The 27114-nt window shown below is 39.0% G+C and overlaps 1 protein-coding gene across 1 annotated transcript in view; it reads right to left on the bottom strand.

Moving 5' to 3' along the window:
• Nucleotides 1-24992, bottom strand: part of LOC126163046 (putative pyridoxal-dependent decarboxylase domain-containing protein 2) — an 87853-nt gene extending 62861 nt beyond the window's left edge. The window contains exons 1-4 of the mRNA XM_049919929.1: nucleotides 24840-24992; nucleotides 24460-24642; nucleotides 18453-18679; nucleotides 11141-11330 (exon numbers count right to left, since the gene is read on the bottom strand). Coding sequence (XP_049775886.1) covers nucleotides 11141-11330; nucleotides 18453-18679; nucleotides 24460-24642; nucleotides 24840-24902 — 663 coding nt within the window. The 5' untranslated portion in view covers nucleotides 24903-24992. The remainder of the gene's footprint in view (nucleotides 1-11140; nucleotides 11331-18452; nucleotides 18680-24459; nucleotides 24643-24839) is intronic.
• Nucleotides 24993-27114: the final 2122 nt, after the last annotated feature.

Here is a 27114-nt window from a genome sequence, read left to right on the forward strand (position 1 = left end):
CAGAATTTGAAAGAGAGTATTCCAGTCAACGCTGTCAAAAGCTTTCTCTACTTCACGTGTTCCAACATTTCTATGGAATCCAAACTGTTCTTCCCCAAGGTCGGCTTCTACCAGTTTTTCCATTCGTCTGTAAAGAATTCGTTTTAGTATTTTGCAGCCCTGGCTTATTAAACTGATAGTTCGGTAATTTTAACATCTGTCAACACCTGCTTTCTTTGGGATTGGATTTATTATATTCTTCTTGAAGTCTGGGGCTATTTCGCCTGTCTTATACATCTTGCTCACCAGATGGTAGAGTTTTGTCAGGGCTAGCTCTCCCAAGGCTATCAGTAGTTCTAATCGAATGTGGTCTACTCCCGGTGCCATGTTCCAACTTAGGTCTTTCAGTTCTCTGTCAAACTCTTCACGCAGTATCATGTCTCCCATTTCATCTTCATCTACATCCTCTTCCATTTCCATAATATTGTCCTCAAGTAGATTGCCCTTGTATAGACCCTGTATATACTCCTTCCACCTTTCTGCTTTCCCTTCTTTGCTTAGAACTGGGTTTCCATCTGAGCTCTTGATATTCATACAAGTGGTTCTCTTTTCTCCAAAGGTCTCTTTAATTTTCCTGTAGGCAGTATCTATCTTACCCCTAGTGAGATAAGCCTCTATATCCTTACATTTATCCTCGAGCCATCCCTGCTTAGCCATTTTGCAGTTCCTGTCGATCTCTGTTTTGAGACGTTTGTATTCCTTTTTGCCTGCTTCATTTACTGCATTTTTATATTTTCTACTTTCATCAATTAAATTCAATATATCTTCTGTTACCCAGGGATTTCTACTAGCCCTCGTCTTTTTACCTACTTGTTCCTCTGCTGCCTTCACTACTTCATCCCTCAAAGCTACCCATTCGTCTTCTACTGTATTTCTTTCCCCCATTCCTGTCAATTGTTCCCTTATGCTCTCCCTGAAAACTCTGTACAGCCTCTGGTCCTTTCAGTTTATCCAGGTCCCATCTCCTTAAATTCCCACCTTTTTGCAGTTTCTTCAGTTTTAATCTACAGTTCATAACCAATAGATTGTGGTCAGAGTCCACATCTGCCCCTGGAAATGCCTTAGAATTTAAAACCTGGTTCCTAAATCTCTGTCTTACCATTATATAATCTATCTGAAACCTTCTAGTATCTCCAGGGTTCTTCCATCTATACAACCTTCTTTCATGATTCTTGAACCAAGTCTTAGCCATGATTAAGTTATGCTCTGTGCAAAACTCTACCAGGCAGCTTCCTCTCTCATTTCTTACTCCCAATCCATATTCACCTACTACGTTTCCTTCTATCCCATTTCCTACTATCGAATTCCAGTCACCCATGACTATTAAATTTTCATCTCCCTTCACTATCTGAATAATTTCTTCTATCTCATCATACATTTCATCAATTTCTTAATCATCTGCAGAGCTAGGTGGCATATAAACTTGTACTACTGTAGTAGGTGTGGGCTTTGTGTCTATCTTGGCCACAATAATGCATTCACTATGCTGTTTGCAGTAGCTTACACGCACTCCTATTTTTTTTATTTTTATTTATTGTTAAACCTATTCCTGCATTACCCCTATTTGATATTGTATTTATAACCCTGTATTCACCTGACCAAAAGTCTTGTTCCTCCTGCCACCGAACTTCACTAATTCCCACTATATCTAACTTTAACCTATCCATTTCCCTTTTTAAATTTCCTAACCTACCTGCCCGATAAAGAGATCTGAAATTCCACGCTCTGATCCGTAGAACGCCAGTTTTCTTTCTCCTGATAAAAACATCCTCTTGAGTAGTCCCCGCCCAGAGATCTGAATGGGGGGGACTATTTTACCTCCAGAATATTTTACCCAAGAGGACGCCATCATCATTTAACCACACAGTAAAGCTGCATGCCCTCGGGAAAAATGACAGCTGTAGTTTCCCCTTGCTTTCAGCCATTCGCAGTACCTGCACAGCAAGGCTGTTTTGGTTAGTGTTACAAGGCCAGATCAGTCAATCATCCAGGCTGCTGCCCCTGCAACTACTGAAAAGGCTGCTGCCCCTCTTCAGGAACCACATGTTTGTCTGGTCTCTCAGCAGATACCCCTTCGTTGTGGTTGCACCTACGGTACAGCTATCTGTATCACTGAGGCACGCAAGCCTCCCCACTAATGGCAAGGTCCATGGTTCATGGGGTGGGTCCATGGATAAACCAAAAAATCCGCTGCATTATGCCACACACAAGTCAGACCTGGACTGCAGGCAGATTGGTGAGACTAGATCTGATGGGCAGGGTCTGCACATTAGTGGGAACCGAATGGCTTCAGATCAGCAAGCCTGATCTGTTAGAGATACCCACAGCAGTGACCTACGGTTTTGGCCTGTGATGGAAATCCACTTGTGTGGCCAGCTATTAACATGTCACAAACACCATGTTGATGAATGAGACCATGGTGGTCAATCCATGCAACAAGTAAGTTGCGTGAATACTCAGAGAATCAGTACGAATCAGAATAGGTAACAACTCACTGTAAAGATGATCGCCAAGCCGCAGACAGGCAAATAGAAATGACAATAACATTCTCATAATGAAATTTTTGGCCATAGGCTTTGTCAGAAAATGAAAGCTCACACATTTTCATACAATCACTCAAACACAACTTGTGCACACGACTGCCATCTCTGGCCACTGTGTCAACAGTCTCTGAGAATCATATCCAAACAAACCACTCCTCATACCTCCCTGCCTCTTGTCGGCAGCTGCTAGGCTAGTGGCAAAAAGTGGTGGCACCACTGACTAGAAGCTGAAGGGAATGGTAGTAAGGGGAGAAGCAGTAAGAATGAGAGAGTCGTGAAGCGACGCACGTACTAAGCTGCGCCAAGCCAGTGATGATACATGGCTTCTCAGTAAACAAACCTTTACAGCTACCAAGACAAAAACAAGATTTTTCCAGTTTTTTCCCCCCAAATGTCCCTGATACATTTGAAATTTCCTGACATTTCCTGATTTCCAGAACTTGTGGCAACCCTGCTCTGTTTCCTATATCGCAGGTGAGTAATGAAGCATTGTTTATCTTTCCTCTAATTTTATAATTTTCCAATTAGTGCATATGTTTGCATGGTTCAGACAATCTCATGTTTATGTTAAATCGAATATGACTACTGTGTCAATTTATAATTTAGCCCTAAAAGTGGGCCACACTCAAAAGACCAAATCAATCTTTTTGTGGTTATTGTTTCTATGCAAATCTTATTAGCTGCTCATTTGTACGTGGGGGTTTCAAGTACGACACAAATGTTGTGTCTGGCGTTGCATTGGGACCGATGCTGGAGAGGCAGCATACTCTTTGCCCCATTTCTGGGACTGAATGGTGGCGTATCAGTTTTAGCTTAACTAGATGTATTAGTAGCAGCCTTGGAAGGAAGCCAGAGAAAATAAAATCATTCTGCCATTTAGAAAGGCGTGTCAGCAGCATCAGCTCAGACAACTGTATACAAATTTAATATTTTTTTAACTGATGAAGAAGAATGTCTGTGGTTATGGGGGTACATGAACTCGCAGAATAATCAACACCGGAGTTCTGAAAATCCTCATCAGTTATGTCAAGAGCCTCTGCATCTTTTGGAAACATGAGTGTCATGTGCAATTAGAGCAACATGAATTACTGGACCAATATTTTCCCCCAACCCTTATAGAGGATGTGTGTGTTCTTTCTATGCAATTTTTATTCCAATATACCTTAACTGTTACATATTTTCATTTTTAATTGTTTACCCATTTTATGCACTTTAAAAAAAATCACATTATATGCCTACAGTATGATGCAATAAATGTACATTGATTTTTGTAATTTGTTTCAATAAAATGGTCGAGTCTGATGTAATTAATGGTATGCCTGTATAGAGGGTGTGAATGTTCGGATATGAAGTAATGAAAGGCACCTGCAGTCTTTTGCAAGCAAAGCTTTCAGTTTTGTATTAAACGTCTACCACTTTTGTCACTGGCTGTATCTTTTGTAATGACTGCTATATGCATTTCTGTATTCAAATTGCAGTCTACAAGTGCATGACTGCATATCAATGTGACCACACCAGGTGTTTTCTGGCATGCTGTCTTTTACATATAGCTCACGTGGCTGTGTGACACTGGTTGTGAGCACTGTTTTTTTACTGTTTTTCTTTTTGTAATAAAATTCAGACTGTTTGGTGTTCTTCCTTCCTGACCCAACCTCATCTTTAGACAGGTAAGCAAACAAGAGAGTGGAACTAACAACTGCCAAAAAGACACCCCGTCAAATGCACACTCTACCAATGCACCTGTCACAGTATTATGGGGTCTTTTTAATGACACTAACTGCCCTTCAGTCAGATTGAAACTGCCCTTCAGTCGGATTGATAGATGTGTGATGTTGCTGTATGTAATAAAGTAAACACTCTTATTCGTACATGATATGTCACTTCACTACTATTCTGGAAACACATGGAATTATGATTTAATTTTATTGTCTGGCTAACTCACAAAATTTTAGTTATGTATAACTGACTGAATGTTTAGACTGTAACCACAGCATATCTGTTTCATGCATTATACAGTAGTACACTCACAAGAAAATTTCTACACAGGCAAAACTGAACAGAATTATAGTACTTAAAAGAAGAATATTTTAAATCCAACCAATGATGGGTGATTATTATTGTTTAAAAGGCAAGAAAGATTTGTAAGAAATGATAAAATTCTAAAAATCCAGATATTTCTCTCTCGTCTGATGGCCAATTAGAAATTTTGTGACAGTGAATTCAGTTACTACTTCAGTTATATGGAGGAAAATGGTTTTTTATGAACATCTGAAGAGTGGAAAACATTCTAAATTGCAAATCTCACATTTGTCAGGAGAATCAGAACCAATATATCTCTTTTTGAACAAAACTTATTTGTATACACACAATGAGAAGGTACTGACACCACATAATTATCCTGCCTACCTTATGACTGCAAAAAATGAGACAAATTATAAAAATAATAATTTATCAAGAATGTTCTAACTGCCATATCAGGAAACTAACTGGTTCTCAGTGCTAATAAGAAAGGTTTTGTTCCTGTTGAGATTCAAATTTTACCGTCACATAATATCATTGGTGTCCACAGATGTTATGTACACAGTTGTTCTAGCAGTGTGTGTTCTCTGTCTGTGTGTGTTCCTTGTTCAGTGTGTGGTCCTTTATGAATAAAGTTGTTCGTTAAACACGTGTCGTTACCGTAATATCAAGTCCTAATCCTAACAGGTTATGGGCCCAGGTTTCACACGATTGGTAAAAGCGATACTCTTTTGTTTATACGAAAATGGAAATTTGTAAGCTGAAGTGCGGAAATAAACTGAGTCCATTAACGTGACAAATACAGTGCACATGGCTGCAGCACACAGAGTTCGAGTGGAAACGTTATCACGTGATAGCTACGACACATGGAGAATTCAAAAGTCGAAGCAGTACTCATCAACAACGACACGTGGGGGTATGTATCTGGAGACATACCACAACCTGCAGTGACTGGTGAAGGTGCCGCATTCGCCGCTGCACAAGCCGCGTACAAAGCGTGGTTAACTGCAGACAGGAAGGCGAAGGCAGACCTCATTCTATCCACCAGCCCCACGGAACTGAAGCAAGGGAAGAACTGCAGCACATCACGTAAGGTATGGCTCAAACTTTAATCAATTTATGCATCCAAAGGATCTGCTCGCAAAACAACGCTACTGAAACGTCTTACTCTTCACAAGATGCAACCTAGTGATGATGTAACACAGCATCTTAATGAATTCTTCAGTGCAATGGACAAATTACAAGCAATGGACGTCAATATAAACGGCGATTTATTGTCGATAATGTTGCTCTATTTTGCCAGATAGTTACGATAATTTTAGGTGTGCAATCGAGTCTCGTGATAACCTAGCTGATGTCGAGACACTAAAAGTGAAAATCTTGGAAGAAAACAATGTGAGAGTTCAGAAAGACAGTGAAAATGCGAGTGCTGCAATGTTTGTCAAAGCGGTCAGGCCTAAACATTTCGTAAACAAATCAAAAGGTGCCTTAAGTGACTGTGCCAAATCGGAACAAAAATCAAAACAGAAGCAAAGGCGGGAAAAATCATCATTCAGGTGCAGTTTTTGCAACAAGAAAGGCCACAAAGAAGAAGAGTGTTTCTTCAAAAGGAATCTAATTGCACAAGCTGCAAATAAAGTTGATGAAGCTCATTGCTGTTTTTCCATTAACGAACATGCTCCAAAGTCTCATGAACTAAATGTTTTGTGGTGTATAGACAGTGGTTGCACATCACCCATGTGTAACGACCCTAAAGTGTTTACAAGCGTAACCAAAGCACAAGAAAGTTTAACGCTTGCAGACAACAGTGCTACGCAAGTGACAGCTAAAGGCGACATACGCATCAAAATCTCAGCCAGTGATACGAACTCCATTACGCTGAAAAACACTTTGTATGTGCCAAAACTCGGAACCAATCTAACCTCAGTCACGAAGGTTGTGGACAGCAATCACACTGTTACCTTTGAGAAAAATCGCGCAGTTATAAGGGACACAAACGATAAAGTTAAGGTGATTGCAAACAGAGTTGGTAACCTGTTTTACTTGCATGAAAAAAGCCGAAAGGCCTGTACAGCTGCCGTGACAAAAATTACGAAATGTGACACGCAAATCTGGCATGCTCGATTAGGACACTTGAACTCTGGAGATATGATTAGAATGCTCAAGGATGAGTATGTGACAGGCTTGAAATTCAGTGATGCAGACTTCACCAAGTGCTTATGTCTTGAAGAAAGATCACATCCACCCCCTTCACCAGGCAGGATGAAAACAAAAGTGACCTTCTGGAGTTAGTACATTCAGATGTCTGTGTGCCAATGAGAGAACAATTTCTAGGTGGTGCAAGATATTTTGTAACCTTCATAGATTACCACTGCAGACGGTGTCAAGTCTACTTTCTTCGACACAAGGGGGAAGTTGTGGACAGATTTGTTGAATTCAAGAACTTTGCTGAAAATCAGACTGGATGTAAAATCAAATCTTTCCAGTCAGATAATGGCAAGGAATACTGCAATGAAAGGATGGACTCCATCTTCCGAGCGGCAAGAATACAGCGACATTGAACAGTTCCTTATACACCACAACAGAATGGTGTTGCTGAACGAAAGAACCAATCCTTGGTTGAAGTGGCTCACTGCATGATGCTGAAGTCTGGCAGCCACCATCACTTTGGGCCGAAGCTATTAACACAGACAACCACGTCCAAAATCGCTGACTAACCAAAGGACTTTCAGGTGGAACTCCATATGAAAAGTGAATGGAGAAGACACCAGACCTGTCACACCTTCATGTATTCAGTGAAAGTATCATCCTGGACAAATCGCCAAACAAGGGGAAGTTTGATCTGAGAGGCAACCAAGGAATCTTCGTAGGCTACTCAGACTGTTCAAGTACCTATCGTGTGTGGGTGCCAAAAGACCACAAGATACACACATCACAAGATGTCAGGTTCCTTGATCATAACAGTTTTGAACCCAAGCAAACCTATGTAGACCTCTCTGCAGATGAACAACATCATTGCCAAAGAAGAATCATCTGCATGGACCTTTCACCAGGAGACTTGAGTGACAACAGAAGCTGTGAATCAGAATCATTCTCTGATGAAGAACCACTTTACGGTTTTGAAGAAGAAGAAGAAGAAGAAGTCACCTCGCTACCACACGATATCATTTCAGATGATAGCCTGTCATGTGGCGAGGACAGCAATTCCTCAAGTGTCACACCTGCTCCACAGCTTGCAACAGATGTTTCAAGTCATCACATCTACTTTGCTGTTAGTGCAACAGAAATCAGTGTTGAGGATGCATTGAAAGGTCCAGATAGTCAAGAATGGTTTAGCACTATACACGCTGAAGTCAAGTCGCTAGTCACGAATGAAACCTGGGACATTGTGGACAGACCAGCAAACAGAAAAATAATTGACTGCAGAACTGTCTTAAGAAACAAATACGGTAGTGATGGATCCTTGCTACGAAGAAAGGCCAGAATAGTTGCACGAGGATTCAACCAAAGACCCGGAGTTGACTTTGTGGAAACATTCTCTCCAGTTGCAAGAATCATTCAGACTCCTCATGGCTCTGGCCGTGAAGTTTAACTTGCATGTCTCACAGCTGGATATCACCACTGCATTCCTCAACGGTGAAATTGATACTGAAATCTTCATGAAACAGCTGGACTCATTAGCCAAGCTCTTACAGAAGATGAGAGATGTAGAGGAGGACCATCACATAGCCAAAAAGGCAGATGATATGCTCCAGAAGTTAAAACCTGGTTACAAAGTGTGCAAGCTTACAAAAGCCATCTACGGATTGTGCCAAGCTGGCAGACAGTAATGTGCCAAATTAAACACCACATTGATGTCAATCGGACTGCAGCCCACTAGTGCAGATCCTTGTGTATATGTGGACAGTGTGGGAAATTCTCTAGTCTTCCTGCTCACTTATGTTGACGACATCATAATTGCGTCATCAGACCTGGAAAGGACAAGGCAGATCCAGGACAAGTTATCTGCCAGATTCAATGTCGAGGGTCTTGGTCCTGTGAAATGCTACCTGGGCATTGACATAAATCAGTCTGTTGATAAACTCACGCTGTGTCAAAGTGGCTACATCAGAGAAGTTTTACACTGATTCCGAATGGATGACTGCAAGCCCGTAAGAATCCTGTTGATGACCAGGATCAAACTGGATGTTGCATCTGCAAGTACAGCGGATGGGACTCAGTATCCGTTCAGGGAACTGCCCGGAGTGTTTATGTACATCGCCACTGGCACTCGACCTGATATATGCCATGCAGTCAACAAGCTAAGCCAATACAATAACAGCCATAATCTTGTTCACTGGCAGGCAGCTAAACGAATCCTTAGATACCGCAAGGGAACAATTGACAAGAAACTAACCTACGTCAAGGATAAAGAGGGAATATTCGGTTTTGCAGATGCTGACAGGAGGTCGTATACTGGTTGCAACTTCATCTTGTGCAAGTCAGCAATCTCATGGCGTTCACGCAAGCAGAGACCGTCACTCTCTCATCAACTGAGGCTGAGTATATGAGTATCTCCGAAGCAGCAAAGGAGGCGATTCACCTATCAACCTTCATGAAGGAGCCGGGTTTAGCGGAGCTGTCAAACATTGTACTGTTCAATGACAACCAGTCAGCTGGAAAATTGGCAAATAATCCAGTTTTCCACTCAAAGACAAAACATATTCACATAAAGTACCACTTCATTCTCCAGGCCCTACAAGATTAACAACTAAAACTGGAATATCGGTCAACAGAAGACATGGTAGCAGATGTGCTGACGAAGGCCCTTCCTGCGCCGAAGCATGAGATGTGTGTTGTTGGACTCTTGACTGCGAACTTAGAACCACAAACTTAAGGACTGAGGTTCATCGATTTATACTTGGGTGTAAAAATTGAAGGGGCATGTTGAGATTCAAATTTTACTGCCACATAATATCATTGGTGTCCACAGATGTTGATATGTACACAGCTGTCCTAGCAGTGTGTGTTCTCTGTCTGTGTGTGTTCCTTGTTCAGTGTGCGGTCCTTTATGAATAAAGTTGTTCGTTAAACACGTGCCGGTGCCGTAATTTCAAGTCCTAATCCTAACAGTTCCAAGTGCCATTAATACACAGGCACTATGTTTTACTGGTGATAATACAAGTAGAGGAGTAAAGCAATAATATTTAAACTAGCAGAACTGTAGTCAACAAAAATCATTTCTCATTTCTTTCACATTTCTGCAGCATAACAATATTAAATTCACACAAAATAAAAAAAAAAATAAAAAATAAAAAAAAAAAAAACATCCCTCAGTATTGACTTGTTTCTTATACAACTCCATTATTGTGATCAGATGTTGCAAAAGTTTACGGTAAACTCTCATGCTGTTAAAGAAACGGCAAATCAACAGTTCTTCCCGTTTTGCAGCTAATAAACATGGCATGGAAAGAAGTATGGCATAGCCTGTGTCTGCCATGGTCTTTCCTCTTAAGTAAACTTACATTTTTCCATTCTTCTGTTTCAGAATTAGAATTTTAAATAGCTACTTGAGATGGACGAGTATAAGACACTTTGATCATACTGAATTTGGAGATTTTACATACTTGCATTGACAACAATGATTCAGCAGCACCTTTAAAATCAAAGAAGTCAGTTGCGTGCACTGGAATTACATGGAATGGGTTCATAGCTTTAACTGACTGAACTGAGCGAAGCACTGCTTGACACACGGACCATGCACCTTCTAGTAATGAATGTGTAAAACATTTATTCCCTAATTTGACACTTGGAACAAGTCTAGGAATGTGCAACAGAGTACTGAGAATGCAGAAACACAAAATACATGTTTCTCAGAAAAATGGCATTTACGTTTTTCATTTCAACTCCTCATATGAATGCATTAAATCTGGAAAATTGATTTGTGATAAATGAATCGTACACCACAGATTTAATGAAACATTGCAATTTTTTCTTCAACTTAACATCATAATCCACATGAAATTTAAAAAAAAAAAATAAAAAAAAAAAAATAAAAAAAAAAAAAATAAAAAAAGTTTCATTACGTACAACAACACAGCCAACTTTTATTTTTAAGAAGATAAAAAAAGTAGTAGACACGACAGAAATATCATAAAGAGATTTCAAACACAGTAACTTTTGGGAGGATATATAGCCTGGCAGTAGTCTACAATAAATTATCTAATGCCAAATCCATGAAATCCCTTCAAAATAAAATCTAGTGTGGACCAAATGATCTAGCTATACTACCCAAAACAGTTAAGTGCCTCCTTCACCACATACAAATACAAAATTGTCTCCACTGTACAGTAACTGAACATCTGCATTACACACATCTTTTTCTTTTTCTTTCTTTTTTTTCTTTTTTTTTTTTTTTTTTTTTTTTTACTTCTATCCTGCAAGGAAGCCAAGCTATCTAGTGACAGCAAAAATATGACAGCAAATTAGGTATAAGTTATTCTTCTATTTAGTTTTATTATGACGATTAAGTGCTTCTACATAAAATACAAAAGGTTTACCTGACGGCAGATATGTTGAACAACTCCTAGAGGTGAAGCAACACTACTGTAAATAACAGGAGGGTGTGACGAGAGGGCTTCGTAGCCGTCCTCGAGGTATTTTGGATACTTATAATGCAGCATCATACGAGTCAGCCGTACAACACCATCCATGGGATCATCGTGGAAAAATGAAGCACTGTCGAGAAACCTGCAAGGATAAAAAATTCTTTTTATCTTTTGATACTTCAAGGATTAGGCTATATCAATATTATTATGACATTCAGTTTAAAGAAGCAATCCAAGAATAATGCTTGAGCCATGATGTCTTATATCGCTCCTATCTAGAGCCTGTGTATTGGGAGAATGACTCGTGCGTGCACAGTGACAGATGGTCTGAAGCGGGTTCAGTCGAGTACGTAGTTCTCATTTTAATCCTCTGGAGTACAGTAGCGGACAGACACATTCAAGAAACAGGTCAAGAGAATGTTTATGTGAATTGTTCGGTTTATTTCTTGAATGCTTTTTTGTTTATTTATATTTGTACAGTTCTGTATTGCTTATAGTAGTGTGAATGATGCGTGAATGTGATCTAAAGTAAATATATAAATCATTGTTCTACTCATGAATGCTGTAGTAAGAGGAAGTTTTGAAACAGTGTGAATGGAGACGACGGAGAATTTTGTATCATTGTATGTTAAGTAAGTTTATGGTAAAAGAAAAGCTAATTCGAGTGCAAATGAAAATAGTTAATAACATAAAGTATAATACAAATATCAAAACGTTAAATATTTATTTCGGGAATAATAGAGGTCGAAAGTGTGTTATTTGTTGATTGGTTAGTCATGACAAGCACGGACTAACGTGGGAGAATGATGTTTTTCTATTGGCCTTAAAGAAAACTGACCAATGAGAACAGAGTATTCTTGGCACGTCTTTTCTTTCAGAGATATAGAATGCTTACAGCAGTCTTAAGTAGTCGGAGCCCAAAAGGTATGGTCATGTATAGTATGAGCTCCGAAAAAAGTTATAGTTTGCCAGTTTTATTTGTGCTACATGTTTCAAAAGTGTTTTAAAGTGAAGGCATATTTCTATCAGTGTGTTTCTTTTAGAAAGTACGGATTTTTTAAAGTAATTTTGCGTATGAGATAAGACAGTAAACCCGTGTGGCATATTCAGCAGATTGGTGAGCAAAAACTTGAGTGCATTAAACACCGATAAACATAATCGTGTGGCGAGCACTTTCATTTAAGAACAATCCTTGTTTAGTAGCTGTTCAGATTTCGAGAAATAAGTTACCATAAACCTGCTAAAAGGAATGAAAGGTATTGTGCATGGCTGTGTTAGGATTAACACGGGCTTGCCAGTGAATGGGTAATTATCAACTTCAGAATATACCGAAGTTTTGCCAGTATTTCCACCTTTCACTCAAAATCAAGACCTTTTCCCAATTTTAGAATAGTTACGTCGTAGTCAGCCTGGTGCGAGTTGCAGTACGGTAGGTTTCTGCTCAGCTTTCCTACCAGTGATCTGCTGAGACAAGTTCACAGATAGGTGCTGGTAAAAAGGATGGATGAAACCGTGCCGCTGTACATGGTGCATCAGCTGGGAAAGCAGTTAAAAAGCCATAGTACATTGAATCCTTAGTTGAGAGGCATTTTGTGAAAGACCGTATAGTGAATGATAATGAAAAACTTAATAAATCGGTACACGCGGAATTTTGAACAGAACCCGTTTCGAGTCACTGGAGAGACTTACACGAAAGAAGGTGATGTTAAACAGTCACAATAACAACCAGGGCACATAGAAGCAGCAGATGGAGTGACAGCAGTATCAACAAGCAGCAGGGCAGCAATGCCAACTTACACGACGAGCGGGGACCCTGAAACTTTTACGGCAAACGAAGGTCGGGCTCGCAGTGTCAGCACACCGAGGCTGCAGCATTCAACGAAAGAAGTTTGTTGTGTGTGTGTGTGTGTGTGTGTGTGTGTGTGTGTGCGCTCTCATTCAGTGTAAGTGCTTCACAAACTAGCACACCTGAACAGAAAGGAGGAGTAGATGTTAAAGTAAAAGAGGAGATTTTTGACAACATTTCTTTGTTATTTACAGGCAGTACTGCTTCAAGTATGTCAGTGAATGTAACTAGTGGAGATAGTGTAGATCCTGAAAGTGACATTACGCATGAAATCGGTAACAATCATTTTGGTAGTGTTACTGAATCAAGTGTGTTAAATGTGGATACCAAATTTGGTATAGTACCGGTGGAATTATGTGAACAGGGAACAGTAATGCAGAAAACAGAGCCTGGAGGTATGCAAGAAATGTTTGCAGCATTAATGGGTTCTATGAAAGATGGGAACAAACAACATGCTAATATGGATGAAACAACTGGTTAAAAAATCAATATACTTGATGAAAAACTCGAAAAGCAAACTAGTGATTTTAATGAAAAGACTGAAAAGCAAACTACAGTTTTAAAAGAAATGTGGAAAAATGGTATGAAGTCATTAGAAAGTAAAGTGGATGGCAAAATTTCTCAAGTTCAGAAGAATTGTCAACAATCCATTAAAACTGCTTTGAAGCAGAATCATCTGAAATAGCAAATGTTGCTAACAGGCAGTTTTTACATTTTGATCCAACAGGAAATGTACAGCTAAACGAATTTTGGAATGACTTTGAAGGTGTTCTACCTCGTTTGTGGTCAGACAGACAAAAAAAAAGGGTTTATTATGTCTAAATTCTTGGGGGATTATCACTGCTGAACAGGACGATACTCTAGATAAATTTGAAGAGGCGTTTTTTAAAGAATATTGGGGGCAAGCAAAACAAATGGAGTTGCTAAAAAGCTTCTGGACTGGGGAAAAGTTTAATTCCAGAAAGGAAAGCGTAAGAAAGTTTGTGTTAAAGTGGAAGACAAATTTGTCATATTTAAACAATAAAGTTGACCCAGAACAAATTGTTATGGGCCTGGAAGGTGAACTGTCCAAGAACTGGCGAAAAACAAAATTATTGCAGCTCTGAGGGATGACGTTCGTAAATTCAGTAGTTATTTGGAGAGAGTTGAGGAGTAGTTGAATTAGGAAGAGCATGCAAATCGTAATGTCAGACCACCAAACAATACAGAACAGCGGCAGAATGTAAACGTTAACAGATTTGGCGTGTACTGTGGAAACAGCAGGAGCAGAGGTGTCAGGAGGTGGGGCTATCCAGCAAACGATAGGTGAAATAATGGGGAGCAGGTGCACAATTATTGACTGTATTCTCCAGGGCGAAATGATGATGTTGCAGCAAGGTGACAGCAAATGGGGTTAACATAAGAAATGGTACAGAATCCCAGAATCCATTAAACTAAAAGCCGCCTGTCGAAGACATTTGTAAAGGCCTGCTTGTGTCTGTGTATGTGCGGTTGGATATGGGTGTGTGTGCGCGAGTGTATACCTGTCCTTTCCCCCCCCCCCCCCCCCCCCCCCCCTAAGGTAAGTCTTTCCGCTCCCAGGATTGGAATGACTCCTTACCCTCTCCCTTAAAACCCACATCCATTCGTCTCTACCTCTCCTTCCCTCTTTCCTAACGAAGCAACCGTTGGTTGCGAAAGCTTGAATTTTGTGTGTATGTTTGTGTGTCTATCGACCTGCCAGCACTTTCGTTTGGTAAGTCACATCATCTTTGTTTTATATCTAAAAGCAAAGATGATGTGACTTACTGAACGAAAGTGCTGGCAGGTTGATAGACACACAAACAAACACAAACATACACACAAAATTCAAGCTTTCGTAACCAACGGTTGCTTCATCAGGACAGAGGGAAGGAGAGGGAAAGACGAAAGGATGTGGGTTTTAAGGGAGAGGGTAAGGAGTCATTCCAATCCCGGGAGCGCAAAGACTTACCTTAAGGAGAAAAAAGGACAGGTATACACTCGCACACACACATACCCATCCGCACATAGACACAAGCAAATGTCTGCCAAATGACTGCCAAGTCCAGAGTAAGAAATTTGTAATTTTGGTTTATAAGAATGAGAATTTTTTGAAAGATTTAAAATTTGAAACCACCATCAATAATTTTGTACAAATTGAAAATTAAAAAAAAGTTTATAATCATAGGGGTTGAGAGGCCTTATATCGCTCTTGTATGGAGCCTGTGTATTGGGAGAATGACTCGTGTGTGCACAGTGACAGATGGTCTGAAGCGGGTTCAGTCGAGTACGTAGTTCTAATTTTCATCCACCGGAGTACAGTAGCGGACAGAGACATTCAAGAAACAGGTCAAGAGAAAGTTTTTGTGAATTGTTCAGTTTATTTCTTGAAGGCATTTTTTTGTTTATTTATGTTTGTACAGTTCTGTATATGCTTATAGTAGTGTGAATGATGCGTGAATGTGATCTAAAGTAAATATGTAAATCATTGTTCTACTTATGAACACTGTAGTAAGAGGAAGTTTTGAAACAGTGTGAATGCAGACGACGGGGAATTTTATATCACAATATGTTAAGTAAGTTTATAGTAAAAGGAAAGCTAATTCGAGTACAAATGAAAATAGTTAATAACGTAAAGTATAATACAAATATCAAAATGTTAAATATTTATTTCAGGAAAAGTACAGGTCGAAAGTGTGTTATTTGTTGATTGGTTAGTCATGAAAAGCACGGACTAATGGGGGAGAATGATGTTTTTCTATTGGCCTTAAAGAAAACTGACCAAAGAAAACAGTATTCTTGGTGCATCTTTTCTCTCGGAGATACAGAATGCAAACATGAGTCTTAAGTAGCCGGAGCCAAGATGCGTAGTAGGAGTCATGCATAGTAGAAGTTCTGAAGGAATTTATAGTTTGCAGAATTTATTTGTGCTACATGTTTTGAACGTGTTTTAAATTGAAGGTATATTTATACCGGTGTGTTTCTTTTAGAAAGTACAAATTTTTTAAGTAATTTTGTGCATGAGAAAAGACAGTAAACCCACGTCATATATTCAGCAGATTGGTGAGCGAAACCTTGAGTGCATTAGACACCGATAAACATAATACTGTAGCGAGCATTTTCATTTAAGAACAGCCCGTGTTTAGTAGCTGTTCAGATTTCGGGAAATAAGTTACCATAAACTTGCTAACATGAATGAAAGGATTTATGCATGGCTGTGTTAGGATTAGCATGGGCTTGGCAGTGAATGTGTAATTCTCAAACTTCAGAATATACCAAAGTTTTGCCAGTATTTCCACCTTTCATTCTAAATTAAGACCTTTTCCTGATTTTTAGAGTAGTTATGTCATATTCAGCCTGGTGTGAGTTGTAGTACGGTAAATTTCTGCTCGGCTTTCCTAGCGGCGATCTGCTGTGACTAGTTCACAGGTAGGTGCTAGTAAAAAGGATGGAAGGAACTGTGCCGTTCCAAGCTCACTATAGTTGAAAGTAAATATGGAAGCTAAATACCTTTACAGTCACCTACTGGCAGAAATGTAATTGCAATTACAATACAAATAAGAGAAACTTTTTGTATGAAATTTAACAAAGCAACACTGTATTGTCCAATAAAGAGATGTCTCCTGAAGATAATTTCTTAATATTCTTCCTTTTTCTACCGAGAAATTGAATATAAAATGTTTATCAGAGAAGCAGCCCATAACCACAACTCAATACAATAAACAAAGATGATACTGTCATCAGAGTTCGAAGACTGCTGACCGAACATGCTGTAATTAAAAATGCTGTAATTTAGCTGGCGAAATAAGCAGAAGAAAAAATATCTTTCTATGTGGCAGGATCTATAAAGGGTAACTACAGTGCAGTGCTCTACATACACTCCTAAATACAGGGTGTTGCAGAACAAATGACAAATATTTCATTATTTCAGGAGGCGCTAAACAGACAATTTCGACATAAAACTTTCATATGAACAGAGGCCAACATTCAGTGAGCGCAAAGACATAGCCTTTTGAAGATGACATAAAAATCTGTGACGTATAAGTGTTAAGTCTGAATATGATACATGAATCAAATTTGTAGTTTCAAGCTATCCCCTGATGGTAATACCAGTGTTCAACACAATATTATGCTTCCTTAGTCACACTGAATCAACAAATGGTGAGTAGCAACTATCCTTTTCATAATATTGCCATTATTCCATCCTGGATTTTCCACTATTTAACTTAATGTAACGATGTACAAGCAATCACTTCTGTAGCAAACCAACTTAAGGTTTACAGTCTGACATACATTTTCTTACCTTTTAAATGGACAAGCCCACTTGGTCAAACTGTAAAACAAACTTCTTGTAAAATAGAGGTTTGTTATATAGCTGAGTGATTACACATTGTGAAATTGGAAAAATGGTGCAGACAACTTCCGTAGTGCTGCAAATCACATCTGCGTGTTTCCTAGTCTTTACTGAGGTTCATGCAACAATTCTTATTTTACTGGTAACCAGTTTTCAACTGCTTAGTGCATTACTAAATAATAACTGTCACAACCAAAGATACTGTCACTTGTGACAGACATATTATGAGTTATTAAAAATATGTATTCCATACAAGATTAAATGGTTACATTTTAAAGCTTATTTTACTGTCATTATCCAGTTCTATCTTGTACACATCAATTAAACTTATTTTAACAGAGGAGGGAAATGAATTACATTTCTTCATTTACAACTGCACTAACATTCTGTGTCACATGCTTATTTATTTCTGTGGAATCATATTGTCACAATGTGCAACAAATTGATGATTTTGCATCAGAAGATACTTGACATAGATTAAAACTGTTGTTAGTAACCTATAGCTTCTCTCATTTTCTCATAACCAAATAGCTACAGATATGACCATGTAACCTACATACATCTTTTATTGCAAAAGCCCTGTGGAATTGGCTCACATAGATCCACACATCAATGTTTTGTCAAGAAACAAGATTTAGGTTTAACACGCTGCTGACAACATGCTCATTAGTCAGAGCAAACGCTCAGACTGGGAAGGAAATCTGCCATTTTCTTCATAAAGGAACACTTCTTGATCATAAGGAACAAACAGAAACACTGCCTCCAACTGATCAGCTAGCGATATGAACCACTGTCCACCCAAATTAAAGTGCACAGTGTTTACCACTGCATCAACTCACTTTGTCGCTATTTTTTGACTTTGTTTTCAAAGCTGCTATCTCATTTACATTAGTTATAAAAATAATTTTCCTTTGATGATGTGGGCTCATTTTTATGGGTGATTTAGGCTACATAAAAGTTTTGTTCCTGCTTGCATGTAAAAATTAGACAAATTTATATGAACAGCAAAATTCATTAGAAGGGTGAGTAACAGTATGTCACATACAAAACAAATGTATAATTACCTGAATATGTGACTCAGCCATCTCGTAACATCTGATGTTATTTTAGTGACAAGTCTTTGAAGATGCTGTCTCTCCAGCCCCGACGCGTATGCAGCAATGCTTTGAGTCAGCACTGCTAGCCTCGAAATGGAATCCAGGGGAGGCAGAACTGCAACTGCTGGAGTGCTGACTCCCTCATCTTCTGCAACATCATCTCGATTTTTACCTTCCTCAAATACTATTAAATCCTGAAAAACAAGGGATATCCAGAATTAAAATCTCAACTGTCTGTACAGTGGCCAGATAATCTGCTTCCAAGCTGTGATAAAATCCAATGCACAGTTATAATACAATCAAATTGCTCCTTGTGAAATCCTACATGCAACCTTTAGTTAGTTACTTACCCACCAACATTACATTTGAAAGCACATATCTGCTTTTCACACACACACACACACACACACACACACACACACACACACACACACAAAAGCAACTCGCACACACGACTGCAGTCTCAGGCAATTGAAACTACACTGCGAGCAGCAGCACCAGTGCATGAAGGGAGTGGTGACTGGGTGGGAGTAAGGAGGATGGTGGGGGTGGCGGATAGTGAAGTGCTGCAGGTTAGACGGAGGGCGGGGGTGGAGGGGCGGGAGGGGGAGGAGCGGAAAAGAAAAGAAATAAAAAGACTGGACGTGATGGTGGAATGACGGCTGTGTAGTGCTGGAATGTGAACAAGGAACAGGCTGGTGTGTATCCATGTTTTACAGACAAAGCAATGCAGAAAATACTTCAGTTTTCAAGACAAATATAATTTCAGGATTGTAATACTTTTCTATTCTTCCAGTCTTGACTGACAACGTTGTTACATAAAAATACTGTATGGTCCCATTCCGCAAATATAAGTGCACAACATCAATCGAAAAGACACATGTTTACAAATGAACTAATTTCTAATATGATTAATCAAAGCCACATATTTCTAGGAAGACCTTAAAAAGTTGGGGCTCTATACTGTCATATTCTTATAGTCTCGTGCTTCATGGATAATTAATTCTGGGTACTCTTCTATAAAACTTAAAATATATATTGTTGGGCCTCTTTACAAGAAAGGTTACCTCGGAAACCAGTAAGTAGTAACTAGACTTCATGCTCGTCCGATTATCCACTATAATTTAAGAAAGTAATGAACTGGTCCATACCTGTACAAAATATGCACTGATGGACCAAAACATAAAGCCCATCCAATGCTACCTGCTGGCATAGTGATCACATGATGTGATAAGGAAACTATACAAGGGCAGCAGACAGCAACAAGGAATCATTCTAGCAGCAATATGGGCTTCAAATGAGTGACTTTGACAAACATCATTGATTCTATAATTACATTATAGTATTATTCACTATACACTATAGCATTATTTAGTATGCATTATAGTATCATTCACTATACATTATAGTATCAATAATTGATATTTTCATTGTTACATTAGCCCATTTGACAAACATCAGTTTGTTAGGATCTGCTGCATGGGAACAAGCATTTCACAATCAGAAACAGCAAAGCTGGTCAGCTATTCTCTTGCTACTGTTGTGAGTAACTATAGAAAGTGGTTGATGGCTGGTGAACCACAAGAAAGCAACAAGGTATTGGGCAATGCCGCCTCATCACAGAATGTGGAGGCTGGAGGCCTACCCACTCCATAAAGCAGGATACAGTACGAGCTGTGGCAGATCCAATACAGTTCAGTGCTGGCACAGGCACAAATCTTTCTCAGCAAGCCGTTCAGTGCACACTGCTGAACACAGGGTTCTGTTGCAGGTGACCCCTACCTATTTCTGTGTCAACCCGACATTGTCAACCACAACTGCAGTGGGCATGCGATCACTGAGATTGAACTGTGGACCAATGTAAATATGTCACTGAATCATATGAATCACATTTACTGCTACATCATGACAATGGTCATTTTAGGAAGAGCCAGGTGGCATGAGCAGTATGCCTACTTACTTTCTGAAAGGTCAGCTCTCAGTACAGTGGTCAAAAGCAAACAAAAAATAAAGAACAACAGTACTCTTAGCTACTAAAATCCTTAGATAGTGACCACTGACTAACAGTCCTGAGTCTCATAGCCAGGATCGGTTGAAGAGCACAACAGGTGAGTCCAATAAAAGTTTGGAAACAAGACAGAAGAAGAAACAAGACGAAAATATTAAAAAAATATATTAAGCCAACACTCTTGAAGCTGCAGCATTAGTTTGTGAAAGAACAAGCAACATTAAAATATGGGGGGCAAACAACTTTGTGGAATGAGATAGCTGGACAAAAAAGTATAGGAAAAGTAGACTATTTTGGGTATGGTACAACAAAGGATACACGATATGGCTACAGTATCAAGAAGAAGCAAAGACATGAATCAAAATTTCCAAAATGATTTATACAAGATATGGTGCAAAAAGTGGCAACTGACTAAGTAATGAAAAGTCTGAGGTCAAAAAATTTTAGTTATGTGATGAAGCATACAAATCTAAAGGCCGTGAATTCAACTAAATAACTTGGAATAATAAGATAGATAATGTTGTGGGGAAAGCGAACCAAAGACTGTGATTTATTGGCAGAACACTTAGAAAATGCAACAGGTCTACTAATGAGGTGGCCTTCACCGTACTTGTCCGTCCTCTTCTGGAGCAGGAAACAACTGCTAGAGTGACACACAACATGTACCGTTCACTGTAAGGTTGGCATGCACCTGAGAGAGACAACTAAAGAGTTGTCATGAAAATTTAACTCAGTTGCAAATTCCAAAACTTTTAAATCATTGTAGTTATTTATTGTTTCTCTATTTCTCGGGAGATGCTGGACACCTGCCTCTGTATATTTCACAAATTTCTGAATGGGATTATTTATTTCTATAATCAAACATTATAGGAAAGATCTTGTAGAATATAAATACTTTAGAATTAACGGAGACCACTCAGCAAAAGGCACAAGCACCAAGTCGTCAATAAGCACTAACAAACGGAGAAAATACAGCTACGCTATTGATGGCACGCCTGGAGATAGTTTCCCAAATGGTCTAGAGTTGGTGCATGGGACAAGGCAGCAAGTTCACAGTTCCTGAATCACTAACTAGTGCCCTTGACATGTGCAACAATGAAGAGCAAAATTTTGTTTATATCAAAGAACACTGTACAATAAGTACCAACTAAATGCAGCAGTGCAGATGTTAAGATGCTGACCTCACATTCAAGAGGATGTCCGGCTATCCTTATTTTGGTTTTCCACGACTTTCCTAAATCATTTCACACAAATGCCAGGATGATTCCTTCATTAAGGTCACAACTGACTACCTGTCCTATCTTCATGAAGCATGCTTGTTTATTCTTCATGTCTATATATTTTTAAGCTACTTATTTGTTCGATTCGGGGGAGGGGTCCAAACAGCGAGATGACCACTCTCGCTGGATTAGGGAAGGAACCGTCCCTTTCAAAGGAACCGTCCTGGCATTTGCCTGAAGCAATTTAGGGAAAATACGGAAAACCTAAATAGGATGGATGGACGCAAGTTTGAATCATCATCGTCCTGAATGTGAGTCCAGTGTCAACAAGTATCACAATGACCCCAAGACAAAGAACCAATGGAAACGTGACTTCACCACCGATGAAAACGGTGAAGAAAGCTTAATTGGGTAAGGCAGTGTGTGTGTTTTTTGGGGTTGCCATGTTGTGGCATTTACAGATTGTGCTCATGTGGGGCAAAAAGTCACAGGAGCATACTAAGTCTGAACGAGGTTACAGGAGTGTAAGACAATGTGTTGCACGAAGCTGCTTGAAGTGATGTTTTTGATCTACAATGATGTCCCCACTCATTCTGCAGAGGACCTAGTCACATATGCTGCTTGTTTGATCTGTCAAATTTTGCCTCACACCATTTACGCTCATGATGATGCACCCAATGACTTCTTCCACTTAATGAAGAAACTGCTGAGTGGTGGGCATTTCCAGAACAATGACTATGTGATTTTTAAGGTGGAATGTTTCCTGTACAGCCAAAAGACAGATTTCTACAACCAACCTCTCTACCAAACCACTCTACATTGTGAAAAATGTGTGGCATTGAAGAGTGAACATGTAGAAGAGGACTGACACCACTACCAATTTTCATGGTCGCACACTGATTTTTTCCAATATAACTATTAAAACAGTATGGCTGCCCTAGGTATGTGCAATTAACATTGAACAACTTAGGCCCCCGCACACAGAGCGACTGAAAGTAATGTTAACGATGGGAGTTGGAAACAGGTTGGCAGCAAATTGCTTCCCGTACAGTTAAACAGCACTCCGCAGAAGGCACGACTGCAGAGTGACTCCTCAGTGAATAGCTTGCAACTCTTTCCCAACCAGTTGCCAGGGACTTGGCGTCAGCGTTTCCTGAGATTTGAGTTGCGGCATGTCCATGAACACAGCTGTGTATTGGTTTAATTAGAAGAACGAGCAGGCTGTGAACATTAGCTTTACACAGTAAGTTAAAAAGCCATTCCATTTTATACAACTACAAGTTTTCAGGCTATTGCAAGAGAGATGTGATTATAATATTAATGAGTTACAGTTGGAATCAGTGAACTCATACAAATGCCTGGGTGTAACAGTTGGTAGGGATATGAAATGGAATGATTACATAAGTTCAATCATGTGTAAAACATTTGGTAGACTTACTTTATTGGTAGAATACTGGCGAAGTGCAATCAGTCTACAAAAGAGATTGCTTGCAAATCACTTATGCGACTCATCCTAGAACACTGCTCAAGTGTGTTGAACTCATACCAGATAGGACTAACACGGGATATTGAACGTATATAGAGAAGGGCAGCATGATTGGTCACAGGTTTGTTTAATCCATGGTAGTGTGTCACAGAGATGCTGAAGGAACTGAAATGGCATACTCTTTCAGACAGAAGTAAACTATCCCAAGAAAGTCTATTAACAGAGGTATTCATTCAAACAGTCATTCTTCCCGCACTGCATACGTGAGCCGAATGGGAGGAAGCCCTGATAACTAGTACAGTGTGATGTACCCTCTGCCATGCAAGTCACAGGGGTTTGCAGAGTATCGATGTAGTTGTGAGAAACGGCATATTACATGTGTAGTGAATTGTATATACATCTATTGTTTAAAATAAAATTATCGGTACATCAATAGATGCAAATATACAAAAAATTGTATATCATATCAATCGTATTCTTGTGTGTGTACAGCAGCCTTTGCCATTCTCTAAAATTACACTGAAAATTACAGTAAAAATCCACATTTCCAATATGTGGAAGTGCAATGGTGTTCACATACAAACGACTTAACGAGAACAGACCACCAACACTGCATTTCCGTGTATGTAAATCTCAAGACATTGGGTTTTCAAAACAAAAGCAGCACTATGTTAAACCACAATAAATCACTGCAGTTTATATTTCTTTGGATGTATGGATGAATACAGAATTTTCTTCATTTTATTTATGTGCGTAATAATAATAATACAGAATCACGCCTTCCTCTGAGCTTCAATCAGCCCTTAACATGCTGGGCGTAACCAAAAGCTGTTGGAGAGAAACAAATACAGGGACAATGTATGTTGTAAAGGTGTAAAAAAGGACACTCCAAAAATTTATAAATTCCACTGGTGTATTTATGACTCCGAGAATATTGGTACAACTAACAATCAGTGTTCATAAAGATACTAGTACGCTGAACAACAAATAAAGGAGGATTACCTTAATACAAAGTTTTGGTGAAGGAAGAGGTTGTCTGCAAGACCCATAAATTATTATTTTGAAAACATGAGTAAAAGGGATACAAGAGAGGTGCACCAACCTTCAACAAGATGGCTTTTACCTGAAATAATATTTCTTCGCAATTGTTACAATTACTTGCATGGAAAGAAACACTAATGTGTCGCTGGGACGACAAGGTACGTATTCGTGGCACCATTACAAGTACCTAACAATCAAAATGAAAGGTGTAGCGAATACCTCCAAAATATTCATTATTTCATCCTTTGGCTTCCGTGGGAATGGTAAAAATCCATATGAATTTTCCCAGGCCTGTCCATTGCTTTCACTTCTTCCTTTTTCTGCTTTCTCCACAGCTTCCTCGAGGCGTTCAATAACCTGGGACGCCTGGAATTCAATATCTGTCAAAGCCTGTGTAGGTTCCTGAAATTAACATTGTATTTTTACCAGAAGTAGAGACAATTGTGCCTAAGGTGACAACAGTAAATAAAAAGAATTCTTCCAAAGACTTAATATTTCTTGGTTCATTATTTTATAAAACTGCGATGTGTTTACTGAGGCGATTGATGAATAGAGTTTTTATGTTTTTTATAAGATGTTACTCATCACGCGACAAATACCTCGAGATGCTTGTCACTGGCTTCCATTTCCGTTTTCCCAATGTTTACACCGGCATCAGCCATCGTGGCAATTACTTATCTTCATAGAAACACAAAACTCGAACGTCACAGTAAACAAATGAACACCAGTTCGCAACGTGCGGCATTATCATACGTCAGTACTTTATGCAGTAATCGATTATACGGTAACTCGACTGTAGCTTCGAGACTGCAATTTTTCTAGACTAAAAAAAAAGAAGACGGCTAATCGATTTCCAAGCGAAAGCGCCACATCAAGCTGTTGACGAAACCTGATGCGCGAAGACCGCGTAATGTGCTAAATACAGATTTTTTTCATATAGTGTAAGGATCCCCGTTTCTGACCTCAAGAGCTTGTCGTTAGATGGTAGCAATGTCAGATTCATACTTTATCACAAGGTCATTGACACCCACATGCGTGACACTGTCCATCAGACTGCTTTATTAGTGTTATTGTTTGAAACTTTAGCGTGAAAAATTGCCTAGAGAGATAACATAATTCTTGCGAGAAAGAGAGATACAATGTCATGTTCTTTTGTATTTAACTAAATATGTTGGTGGTCTACGACAAACAATTTCTGTACCGCAGTATTATACATTGAATATGCCCGCAACCATTTTTATCTAAATATCGGCATTTTTTTATTACATACATATAAACGATCTACTTGCACAGTGCCCTGTGAGACGGTAGGTCTACTGCATGCAGGTGGCACCACACTACAGGCCATTCACACCGTCCGTCATGTCATGTAAAGCCATGCCAGGATGTATTCACACTGTCCAACACGTGACGTCACGACAATTCGCTTAGTTCAATACCGAAACTGTGAATGTGAGGTTATAAGTTAACATCCACGTTAGAAAAAGTCGGAGTATAATATCGGAATTGGGAACAAACAACGAAAAAAATTATTAATGTTAAAATCAAACTTCATAACGTATGTTCTTGATCATTTTTGGGTAGTGAAGTGCTGAAAAGGGAAACAAGATTTCAAAACTCTGACATTTATGTGCTAGCGAAAATATATACAAACAAACAAATCAAACAATATTTATACAGGAATAGAGAGCCTTAAACATGATGTTTTTTCCTTATGTAAGTAATAACGTCATAAACAATTGCCTTTTCCTCCCTTGTTAGTTCTGACTTTTTTCACTCAAAGCGTTATTATGAAAATTGCTTCATCAACTTATATTCTTCTTTATAAACGGCATGTGTGTGAGTTCTGTCCTGTTGTCGTAAAACTTAAATAATTTTTCGTTTTCAGATATCTGGACCCGCCTGTAGAAGAATACCCAATGGAAAATAATATCCAAATCGCTTTGGAACATTTGTAGTTTACCAGGAAAACAAATCATAAAAATATCAAATAACGATTAAGAAGAAACAAAAGCACAAAATCCACTACTACAACATGTGTGTGAGAGCGGCAAAAATAGGTTAACTTCCGATATTGGCAGACGAAACCTTTGTCGTAAAGTTCTTCCCGAGAAACACTGACGTGACACCACGGTCCGTTGACGGCCAGTGTGAATGTCACGATCTGAAATGCATTGAGGAATATTCTGACTTGATGTGACGTGACGTGATGGCGAGTAGTAGTACCAATACATACGTGTACCTCCTGATTCCCGGCAAATGCACTACACATAAATAATAGCAAAAAAGGAAACACTGTTTTTAATTATATGGTTATCTACTACTTGTAAAGAAACCAGACAACAGTTATAAAGAGTTGAGGAGCATGGAACGGAGTCAGCAGATAAGAAGGGAGTGAGACAAGGATTTAGTCTACTTCCAATGTTGCCGAATCTGTACACTGAGCAAGCAGAAAAGAAAGCCAAGGATAAATTTGGAAAGAGCATTAAGGTTTAGCAAGAAGAAACTTCGCACTTTGCTGAGGGTGTTGTGATTTTGTCAGAGACAACAAAGGACTTACAAGAGTGATTGAATGGAGTGGGTAGTGCACAAAAAGTAATTATAATATGAATATCACCAAAACTAAAACGAGGGTAATGGAATGTAGGCCTAGTCGAATTAAATTCAATAACGCTGACTGAATTACGTTAGGAAATGAGACACTAGAGGTAGTAGTTGAGCTGTGATTTTTCGGCAGCAAAGTAACTCTGGAGGTCCAAAGTAGAGATGATATGAAATGCAGACTGGCAATATCAAGAAAAGCGTATCTGGTAAAGGGAAGTGTGTCAACTTCAAATGTAAATTTAAATCTTTGAAAGTCTTTTATGAACGAAT

The sequence above is a fragment of the Schistocerca cancellata genome, chromosome 2 (assembly GCF_023864275.1).
Source record: "Schistocerca cancellata isolate TAMUIC-IGC-003103 chromosome 2, iqSchCanc2.1, whole genome shotgun sequence".
In the NCBI taxonomy this organism is placed as follows: domain Eukaryota; kingdom Metazoa; phylum Arthropoda; class Insecta; order Orthoptera; family Acrididae; genus Schistocerca; species Schistocerca cancellata.